Source organism: Gracilinanus agilis, chromosome 4 (assembly GCF_016433145.1).
Source record: "Gracilinanus agilis isolate LMUSP501 chromosome 4, AgileGrace, whole genome shotgun sequence".
Classification (NCBI taxonomy): Eukaryota; Metazoa; Chordata; class Mammalia; order Didelphimorphia; family Didelphidae; genus Gracilinanus; species Gracilinanus agilis.
The window spans coordinates 192,572,562-192,583,970 of record NC_058133.1 but is presented as its reverse complement, the minus strand read 5'-3'; the positions used below and the strand labels follow the sequence as shown (position 1 = coordinate 192,583,970).

At 44.4% G+C, this 11,409-nt stretch overlaps 1 protein-coding gene across 1 annotated transcript in view; it reads left to right on the top strand.

Annotated features, from left to right (window-relative positions):
* CDC6 (cell division cycle 6) overlaps positions 1–5,161 on the top strand; it is an 11,676-nt gene extending 6,515 nt beyond the window's left edge. The window contains exons 9-11 of the mRNA XM_044673972.1: positions 2,997–3,205; positions 3,618–3,758; positions 4,115–5,161. Of these exons, the coding sequence (XP_044529907.1) occupies positions 2,997–3,205; positions 3,618–3,758; positions 4,115–4,204 (440 nt within the window). The 3' untranslated portion in view covers positions 4,205–5,161. The remainder of the gene's footprint in view (positions 1–2,996; positions 3,206–3,617; positions 3,759–4,114) is intronic.
* The last annotated feature ends 6,248 nt before the right edge of the window (positions 5,162–11,409 follow it).

The window sequence follows — 11,409 nt, the reverse complement described above, 5'->3', positions numbered from 1 at the left end:
GCAAGCTAAACAAGTTCAGTACAGTGAGTGTGCAATGAGTATATTAGTCCAATAAAATGAGGACTAGAGAAAATCATTACCAAAATTATAAGCTTTCTGACTCCTTTGTTCCCTTCTTTCTGAGACAGAGGTGAAGTAAGGAGCAGCTGTAAACCAGTTTCTTCCCTTTTTCTGAAGTTGTTAATCTGTGTCAGAACAATCCAAGTTACTTGTTTCTTTCTCTTGTTTTCCTTTTGTACTCACCCCTTTGAGAACAATGAGTTTTGCTGGAGAATAAGGGGGAATAGATAATATTTTTGAAATGTTTCTGTTAAACTTTTAGTTCCTGGACTAGTTGTAGGCAACATAGGGTAACACAAATGCCACAAAGTGTCACCTGAAGGACTTAGTATTCTACAACATCCCAATGAATATATAGATATCATTTTATGCATTTTTTTTTCTTTTTTCGGGTTTTTTACTTTTTTTTTCTTTACTGATTGCCCCTTTGGGTCTGGCAATGGCTTCTAGGATATAAATGGCACTGAGAGCAAAAGTGATTGTTAATTCTCTGGCCCAAACTATTAATTTGTTCCCTTCTAATTTTGTATTATCTTCTTTTCTTAGTACTTGATCGGTCATATGTTTATATTATCTTTCTACCTCCTTATTTTTATTTCTTTATTTATTTTTGCTTTGGGAAGATTTTCATTTTGAAAATGAAATTTGCATAGAGATAGTTCGAACAGTTGCACAAAAACCACTGGCAGAGATAGGCTTGATCTTCCTTTTTTTAAGAACTGTCCATTTTTATTTCTGTAGTTGTTTGGAAAGTGATTTTTGTTTTCGTCTGTCATCTGCCCTGAGTTAGGCCTTTTATCATCCCAATTGCAACAATGGATTAGAAGCAACTTGAAGGGAAAGTGGAGAATCCTCTTAGATGTATGACTTCAGGTTAAGCTTATTACAGAACAGATCCCCTCCTCTTGCCTCATGGCTAATTACTGGAGGGCTAGACCTCTCTCATCTTAGTACTGAAGCAGTTTCTTGATAATTTCGATATACATACAAACTCAAATTTTAGGACAGTGATATCTGCCAAGATAGACTGGTATTTCACCATTATTTATTCATTGTAGGTCATCTTGGGCAAGTTAAATCAAGGTGGAGAATGGAAATGACAGAATTAATTAGCTTTGCCATGCACATTCATACAATCATTTCCAGGTACTAGGAACACTTCTAATACTTACCTGAGCAAGAACTTGTTATTGTTATTCCTTACTCCCAAATATAGTGATTATCTTTGCCTTAGGAATTCTTTTCACCTAGAGCAGTTGGTCTTTTTTTTTTATTAGCCAGTTCTCTGATCCAGGCCTTCCCTTTCTTCAGGTAGTTTTGTTCCTCTGGCATTAAATGATTTCCACAGGACTGAGTTTCACACTACTATGACCATTCAAACGGGCAAGAAGAAAATGCCCTCATTTTCTAGACTTTTACTAATTTAGAATATTCTGTTTCTAATCTAGTCTTTAATCTCATGTTCTTAAACTGGATGGGTGAAACCTGCCCACATATCCTTGAATCATGATGTTTGTAACACTACTATTTGTTAAATCTTGTGTTGTTGTTTTTAATTATCCCTCTGAGCCACCAGCACTCAGTAGTTTCTTTGAGATGCATTCTGTATTATACAGTCCAGATCCTTGTTGTAGTTATCTATTCACCCTCAGGTTATTCTTCTTCCTTTCTCACAGTGTTCAGTATTTGTCTCATAGTTCATCCTCTGCCTTCTTACTAGCAGGCTTCGTCACATACACATCAATGTCCTCTCAAGTACTCTGGCCTCCTAGTCTACCTCTTCTGTTCTTATGACATATCTTTTGCTATACTTCAGCTATATCTTTCATCACACCATAACTACTACGTACATGACCCAGGTATGAAATCTCTTTTAACCTCATCATCTCTTAGCTTAACACTGTCATTTCTACTCCCATTACCTTTCCTGTTGTAGTCTGTTAGTCCTGTCTGCTTTGGTCTCATTTTCCTCTTTTCACATTCTTGAGTTAACAAAGTCCTCTGCAAATTTGTCAATTTGGGGTCTCTTGCTAAACAACAATTCCCTGATTAATTTTCATTCATAAACTGGTGGCTTTTAAGAACCTTACATGTAGAACTGCTAGGCCCCTTCCCTACCCACTTTTTTTATTCTTTCCCTTGAGATTCTTGACATTTTTCACAATGACTTTTCCAAACCTTCTCTTTCCTTAGATATTCCTCTTTATCCTCTTGTTTAAGAATCTTGCCTCCTACTTCACTGGGGAAAAAGAGACCATCATTGTCTTGTGATGTTCTATTCCATTCTTCAGAACACCTCTATATTATCCTTTATTCTTAGTTTTCATGTTCCTTATCTGACCATTCTTCCACTCTCCATTTGGATCATCATCATCTTATCCTTCCTCTTTTCATCTCATTTCATCAATTCATCTCTATGCAGATGACTTATAAATCTATATAGTTAGGATATAATACAGATTCTTTAGCCAGGTATTTAATACTCTCCACAGTCTAGCTCCTAACAGATCTTTCAAGACATATTTCATATTCTCTTTCTATCCAAACTGGTTGGCTAGCTGTTCTAAAGACAATATACCATCTTGTATCTCCATGCCTTTGCACAGAATAATGCATTGTTTTCTGATCTTCTTCTCCTGAGATTCCTTTGTATTATCTCTATACATCATATATATTTTCCTTCTCTCAGTTGTAAATTCATTGAAGGCAGAAATTTTCTTTCTCTCTCTCTCTCTCTCTCTATCTCTCTCTCTCTCCCTCTCCCTCTCCCTCTCCCTCTCCCTCCTCTCCTCCTCTCTCCCTCTCCTCCCTCCCCCTTCTCCCTTGCCCTCTCATCCTCCCTCCCTGTGTGTGTTTCATCTTTGTTTCCCCAGTGCATGACACATAATAGACTCTTAAATGTTTGTTGAATTTTAACTGAATTATTTACTTTTCAGGTAAATCTGCTACGTCATCCCCTGCTCTGATTCCCAAGCGGGTTGGTCTTATTCATATATCCCAGGTCATCTCAGACACTTATGGCAGCAGAATGGCTTTGAGCCAAGAAGGAGCTCAGGATTCCTTTCCTCTTCAACAGAAGATTCTGGTCTGTTCTCTCTTGCTCTTGACCAGACAACTGAAAGCCAAAGAGGTCACCCTGGGGAAGGTAAAATTAGAAAGGATGCAATAAAGTTGAGGAGGGGAAGGAATTGGAGATTAAGGCTTTTAAGAGAATAGCTAGACAGAACTACTATTTTGAATGTGATCTGTTCTTAATAAATATAAATCTAAAGTGGGTGATTTTGCTCACAAAAGTATTTGGATAAGTGATCTCTTGAAGCTAGCTGAATTTATTTCCCTTGGATATTTAAAGAAGAGTTGCTCAGTGGTCTTTTCTCTATTCCTAATCCTCTTCTCCAGTAACTGAGTACCATTGGAGGATTTGAGCTGTCCACTTTTTTTAATCTGTTCTGTGCAGTGTTTTTTCTACATGACTATACAGAGACACTTTAAAAATTCTAAGTTATTGAGACATAACTTTTAAGCAGAATTAATTTTTTCCCCTTGTTTCCCCCCAGTTATATGAAGCCTATAGCAAAGTCTGTCGAAAACAGCAGGTGGCAGCAGTGGACCAGTCAGAATGTTTGTCACTTTCAGGACTTTTGGAAAGCCGGGGCATTTTAGGATTGAAAAAAAGCAAGGAAACTCGACTCACAAAGGTACCATTTGTCCTTGGACAGTTATGTCTTTGTTATGGTGGTCTTAGTTTCCCTTTCTTAAAAGGTTTTGTGATTAACTTCTGTTTTGTTAAGTTATAATTTTAAAAAATGTTCACAGTTGTGGATGGGTTTGTTTGATGTTGATTTCATCTGTGATGATTGAGGGAAGGGAAGACATCTAGCAAAAACCATCGTGGGAAAATGGGAAACAAGGTTAATGGTCTGCCTTGCTCCTTTGAAAGAAGCTTAACATGGCAGAAATTTTGTTTCACATAATAACATGTGCTACCTCCCTTGTTGCTTTCTTTGCTTTTATGAGTTTTACAAAGAAATCTTCCTGTTTGTTTGTTTTTTAGGTGTCTCTGAAGATTGAGGAAAAGGAGATGGAACATGCATTGAAGGACAGAGTCTTAATTGGGACCATCTTAGCTAATGGATTGTTTTAAGTCCTTCTGGTCTTTTGCTTTGAGTGTCTCCCTAGCATTTTAAGGACCTCACAAATGTGGTGATATGCTTCCATATGCACTCTATCTTTGGGTCCCAGAAAAGTGACCTGTTTTTACTTGAACTAGATGAATTTAGATGTGCAGTCATGACCATAGAACCAAAACATCTATAGATCCTTTTATTTTGGCTGTTTACCATTTAAAAAAAAAAAAGGCATGTGGCTAAAAGGTACTGTCTTTAGTTCTTGTGTATCTTTATCTCATGTGTCTTACAAAGTCAAGATTCATCAAACAGCTAAGGGTCTGTTTGTGTGAGAGCTATGGGGATTGATATGACCAGAACAATAAAAGTCCATCCCAAAAACCTACATGCTCATGTTAATTGGAAGAAGCACTAGCCAAAGCCTCTAGTTCTATTTGAAGTGCTGCTTTGTTCACATTATGGAAACTGTCATTCATGGTGCTGTTTTCCAAGGTTGAGAGAAAAAATGTTTTAAATTTATGTATAGTGAATATATTTATTGAGTTGTATAATCTTAGGGATGTGTGTTTTTTTTAAGCCATTCACTTGTCTAGTGTTCAAGTTTCTCAGATTAATATATGGAAGTTCTATTATTCGATCCCTCACTCAGGTACCAAAAACTACTTGCTTTATGCTGGCTTAATATGAGTTTATATTTCTCTTTAAAACACTTCATCTGAAACCTTTCCATCTGGTTACTTAAATGTAATTTCTTCTTGGGGCTGGTTTCCAGTAAACTACTAGACCGTCTGAGCCAAGGTGTGGTTTGTACACCAGAGGGCGCCATCATAACATGGTTAGGGCTTGAAAGGTGGGCTTTTGAGGGAATAAATGTGTCCTAGAAGTTTATTTTGTTCAATTGAGATTTTAAGATGTTTCTGTACTTCAAACAAATGTTTTAAATAGAAAGTTTGTGTGTGATATCAATAGACTGAAGGCAGCAAGGCTGAGTCTGAAGTGTTTTTATTCCTACTTGGTGGTACCTAAGTACTCCCGCTGTGCCTCCTACCTTCCTCTTGACACAGAGAATCTAGGCTGGGAACTTGATATAGGTATAAATGATCTATTGGCCTCTGTTTCATTCATCCTGCCTGCTCTATCCCTGCAATGTGATCCATGCTACAGCAGGTGGTATGGGATGGAAGAAGAGCACAGAGAGAGAGTCCTCTGTGAAATGAACACTGCATCCGTGGTGTGTGTCACAGAAGTTATTCTGCAGATAGGGGTTTAAATACCAGTCCCTTCCCCCATGCGCCTGTGTTGAAACCTCCTGTCTGAAGGTAAATAGCCGTGGTGAATACTTATGTTTCATGCCTTGAAGGTTGGATCCTACCCAGGGTTCTAAGGGTTAATGGGAATAATTGCAAAGATTGTCCGAGGGCTGATGGAAAGCAGAGGCTGAATGGGATTGGGAACAGATGCGAGCCTTGATTTAAATTACATTTTATTGGTTGCTGCAGCCTTAAGAGACATGACTGCTTTACAGTTTGTTTCCACACTGTGGGCAGCTGCTGTCTGTTCTGTGTCCACAGTAGGATTCTGCCCAAAAAGGAGCAGCCTCCCTACCACATTGTGTTTGAGGCTTGGCGCCTTCCTCTTCACTGTAAGGCTCAAGTCAGAAACATGGTCTGATTCACAGTGGGACTTCCATGTATCCTACTTCCAGCCAAGATTACATTTGCAGATTAAAAAGGGCTAAATTTCTTAATCTGCCTCTTCTCCACCTTCCCCTCACCCCCCACTTTCCTCAGATTGGGATATAGGACTGTATATGTGCATTGGTTTGTCACTCTACTTCCTTTTCATCCTGCCAGCTCCACCCCACGACCCCTGAGCGCCCCCCTCCCCAATCAATTTCTAGGTCATTGCTGCTCTTAAGAATCCAGCAATTGGAACAGGGTTGGTTCTATCAATGATGCGTAAAGCAGACTTAGAATCCCAGCTTGGCTTCGGCTGCCCTTGTGGGAACAGAAGCTGATGTGTGTTTGTCAGAGAAGTCTTTAAGTGTAACTCAGACAGCCGATGAGCAAATTGAGAGGAAGAAAGTCCTTTTCTTTGCTAGCTTTTCTGACCATAGTCATGGGAGCTATTGAAAGTGGTGGGATTTTTAGTGGTGGCCAGCATTTGCTCAGATGATAGCTTATTCCTGTGTAAAGTGGTGGCAAAGATGCTGACCTACATTCGTGTGTGTGTGTGTGTGTGTGTGTGTGTGTGTAGGTAGTATGTTTATAGCTGTTTAATTTGTACCAGGCGAATCTTCCCTCCAGTTTTTTTAGAGCATTAGATCCCTTGGATTTTGCTGTTGGAGGAATATAGGTGCAGTGGTGTTAATGTGAACTAGTTTTAGCCTAGGCATTTCTAGCTCCCTCACTAAGGATTTGCATGTAGCTCTAGATTCCTGGTAAGAGAACCATTGAGATCTAGGGAATCTAGAGATCAAAAGTTATGCTTCTCTCTTGTCCACTAACTCTTCTGTAAGGGCCCTTTGAAAATGCCAGTGAGAATTTAGAAAGAGAAAGTTCATTTTTGGATCCCTTCTGATGGCATCGTGGTGTTGTAGAACTTGACTGCAGATGAGAGATATTCTTGAGCCAAGCTGAAGTGCTACTTCTCCACTTTGAGGAGAGACCCAGCTTGTAGGTGAGAAATATTAGTTACTGGTGTGGTAAAGTGGCTTCCCCATGGCTCCTGTACGAGGAAGGGTGCTCAGTCTTTCAGAATCTGCCTTGGCATGGTTTGTGGGGCGTTTATTGGCCTCACAGATGCGTTCCTCTCCTTTCTGATTTAGTGTTTTGCTTCAGGCGACTTCCATGTTGCTCTCTTTCGGAAGCCTCTGCTCTTAAAGGGCCTCATGGGTTGGGTAGAGAGGCTGAAGTCTTGTGACCGGTATCCCCAGAAAGTGGGAGTTGCTGGGAATCAGACTCTTAAGCTTACCTTTCCTTTTTTTTACCTTTTTGGGAAGTCATCAAGTTATCAGGCCATACCACCCACCCTATTCTGCCTTCTGAAATATACCTTGGCCAAGATACCCTTAATTTCTGTGAATTTTCCAATGGTGATACTAAAAAGAATGATGGTGGGAGTCTACTCCTGTGGCTGTCTCCCCATTTTTTTTTTTCAGCCCTATCCCCAGGGCACTGGCTGTAGAAGCTAATTGGATGCAGGGGGCCTGGGTGAAGGCAGTTTGACTACTAGCAAGAGGGGAGAGAGAGCTCCCTTTTTAAAAAGCACTAATTGAGTTCTGAATCAGCCTCAATCCCTTTGATCTCGCCTCTGTTTCCCACACAGCCTGAAAGAGCTAGATCAGCACTTTCTAACAAGGGTGCGCCACTGTGGGCCCCCCCCCCCTCCCCTGACTCTCTACTGCCGCCATACACTGCTTGTCTCCTTCAGTTAAGATAATGAAGATGCTGAGAGATAAAATGTGTATTTAATAATGGGGGGTGGGTAGGGAGGCAAGGAGGCGGAAGGGGGCAGCCGGGGCCTTCCCTGCAGTTTGGTGCTTGGCCAAGACTAGAGCTGAGAGTAAAGAGTAAGACTTGGCCCCAGGGTGTGGGGGTTTCTGGGCTTGAATCCAGCTGACTTCATTGCCTGCTGTTTGCCCTAAATTCCCCCACCTCCACCCTTTCACCCCCTTACTCTTCTCTCCCATCTTCCTATTGCTTATGAAAGAGATGGACTTTTACTCTGACCCTCTCAGCCACTTGGCCTTGGGTATGGTACCCCCACTCCAGAGCCAGCTGCAAGGTCGAATTGGGGCAAGCCCCTCTCAGCCTAGGACTGCAGAAGCTGTGGGCTACCAGTGGGGGGTGGAAAAAAAGCTGGAGTTAACGAAGACCAGCTGCTGGTCTGGGCTCTGCCTGTAACCAGCTGGGGCCAGCCTCTGGTGGTTGCTGGGGAGTGGGGGGTGACCTCCATTTCTGGGCACAAGGATATCCTGTGGCTGAGGGTTGTACTTTTCTCTAAACTTGGCTTTGTCCTTATTTTGCAGGGCACTAGTCCATCCCCCCCACCCCTACTCCTATCACATTCACAACCTCCTTTACTGGACTCACAACAGTGCTGGCCCTTTTTGAGATCTGAGGATCTCCAAGCCCCTTAGTAAATACTCATTAACTTCCTGGGAAGGACTCAGCATTGTTTTACAGCTTGAGGAGGACCGAGGTACACCAGGGTAAAAGGTTTGGCCCCAGATCACCCTGCCTGATTCCACCCCAGGGTCTTCAATCCCCACCCTGCCCATTTTCCCTTCTCCCTTCCGTTGGCTCCTGTTGGTGGTGGGAGGTGTCCAGGCCCTACAGGCTTCACCCAAGTTCCTCTCCCCTCCAGGAAAGGTCTCCGCCCTCTCCCTCCCTGAAATCTGTCCCTGGGCTCCCCTGGCCCTCCACCCCATGACACTTTCCCTGTTCTTCTGCCAGCAGCTTTTCTAAGCAGGGGAGAACTATGCAACGACTTACAAAATGCTCCCAAGCAGCCAGTTCTGCCCCTCTTGCCTACCTGGCCCCTCTCCCCTGTCCCAGACTGAACTTTCTAAGATGCTTAGGACGATGCGCCACCTTAAATGAGGTCAGGAGCCTTGGTGGTGATCGCATCAGCCAAGTGATCTGCTCCCCACCCCTCCTGAGTGTCGTATAACAATACCCCCAGATAGCTCACTAGACCATGGTTTGGTGGGCGTCCCTACAGGAGATAGTGTATTGTCTTGAGGCTCCTCTGTTGTTCTCCAAATGACAGGATCCCTGCTTAACCCATCCCTTCTTTCTTTGCATCATGGACCCTCAGCCTTTCTTCCCTGTTAGAGATGAGGTTCCTGCCACCCTCAGTGGTCTCAAAGATGCCCGATTGTCAGTGATCCACAGAGTAGCACTGGTGAAAGGTTGGGAGGCAGCAGAGATGTTTACATAAGTTTTGCTTGGGGAGAAAAGGCAGCTCACCCCACACAATACTCTTCAAAGTATTATTCAAAATTCAAAGACCCAAAGTTAGCCCAGATGGCATCTGGAATTACAAAACCTGGGTTCAAATTTAACGTCTGGGACCTCTTTTCTCATGCGTCAAATGAGAGGATCGGACTCCATTTCTGGGTTTGTTGTCATCAAAGCCCTCCATACTTCAAAGCAGGAAAGGCCCCAATCCTTATGGAAAGACTAGGAGACTGAAAATCGCAACACCTGGGTGGTGGTGAGTGAGGAAGTGCCCCTTAGTTCTCAGCCCCACCTGTGACTCAACTCCCCATCCAAAAAGCCACCCCAATGAGCCTCTAGCTTTTTGCACCCACTGATCAGCCAGGGCTGGCAGAGGAGGGCGGGGAGAACGTGTGTTGGAGCATGGGCTTTAGGACCCAACGGGAATCGGCGCCTCTTGCAGCAGCCTAATCCAGAAGCAGGGGGGAATCCTGAATCGAGCCGAGGGCTTCCCCAGATCTCCTGGGAGCCCCGTCGCCCCTTTGCCAGCACACACCTGAACAGGTAGGCTTATGCACCCCTGCCCCCTCCCACGTGGCCCCGGGGCTGGCCGCCTGCCTGAGCCTGAGCTCTTTTGCCATCTCAGGTTATCCCCATCCCTTCCCCCAACCCCAGCCACCATAGTCTAGGTCTATTAAGGAATAAGAACAGCAGGGTTCCCCAGAAAGTTCCCAATTCGGGGCTCCCCAGCCTTCCAGATTGGCTCCCTGCCTTTCCTTTTCTTAGGGCCCCTTGCCTCGGGGAAAAGGAGAAAGTGGAAGAGAGCTGTGCTCAGGCCCCACAGTCAAAGCCACCCTAGAATAATGTCTGTGCCTCCCCAAGAAAAAAGAAAGACTCAGCAAGTTGTGTGTGTGTGTGTGTGGGGGGGGGAATGTATGCACAGAATATAGCAAACTGGGGCTGAGGGGAAGGGGCAGAGAGAAGCTGGCCCTCTTGGGCTCTTTGACCCTCCATGCTAGCCAGGGGAAGGATGGAGAAAGTTTAAAGGGGTGGGGGCTATTGGACATTGGAGAGTTGAGATACTTGCTCCCAGGCCATGCCCACGTTCTGGCTCTGGTCAGAGGGGATAGCTGAGGAGGGAATTTCATAGGCAGTTCCCAGGGTGCCTGGGTGGGCCTAGGAGTCAGGCCCTGCCCTGTGTGGGTCCTCCCAACCTCTTGTAAGTTTTCCCAAGCTTCTCATTCCTTCTGCACCTGTTCCTCTTCTTCACCCCCCAAAAAACAAACAAGCAAGCAGAAAAGCACACGCACAGCACGACAGACTCGACCTTGTCCCTGCCTCCATCAGGCTGGCTGGGGTGTTTGGTTGAAGGATTTTGTGCTGTCCTAGAGGTGGCTGAATGAGCAGAAGAGGGATTCCAGAGTCTGGCCCAGGAAAGGAGGGAGGCAGGCTGAGCCCAGATGGTTAGGGGGGGTGGGGGGAAGGGGGTGTGGGCCAGATGGAGGAGGCCACCGGGAAGTCGCCCAGCCCTGCCAACTCCCTGGGCTCCTCTCTTTCCAGAGCCCTGGGCTTCTGGTGTTACCCTGGGGCTGGGTGGCCCTGAGGCCTTTCTGCCTTCCCATGTTTACCCTTTGTTATTTTTTCCTTCCGTGGGGAGGAGTAGCTAGATGAACTGGTCCTATCCTTAGCAGCCCCGGAGCATGACTTTGTGTCAATATATGTGACAATCTCAGTTATTCTGTATTCATGTGTATCTTGCTCCTTTTTAGTAGGGGGAAGTAGGTTGGGGAGGGGAAGGGATGCAGTACAAGAAACTGGGAATGACCGAGGGTAGTCTCCCAGTCACTGGCTCTGTCCTGTTCTTTCACTGGGGCCACATGAATCCGGGTTTGGTGGGTGTACTCTGGTGACCTACAGTGCCCCAGACTTGGGGACAGGAGGAGATGAGTGGCTGATTTCTTTGTAGTAAGACGTGACCTGAGGTGGGGTGGAAAAGAAGGCAGCTGTCTAGCAGTTCACCACTAGCTTTTCTATCTTCCTTTCCTCCTCCCTCCAAAAAAAGTATTCTCAGGTCATTCAGGTGAATAGGGGTTCGGAGAGAGAATCAAGAAATGATCGGGTTTTATTGTAAGGGGAGAGTTTTGCTGCTATTGAGATTTTTTTTTCCCTCATCATCCCTGCCTCAACAGTTCATATTCCCCTCATTTGGCCTGAAACTCGTCCCCATGCTTAGCTTTTAATTTCAGCACTATGGAGCTAGAGATCCTTGCCCTCCGGCC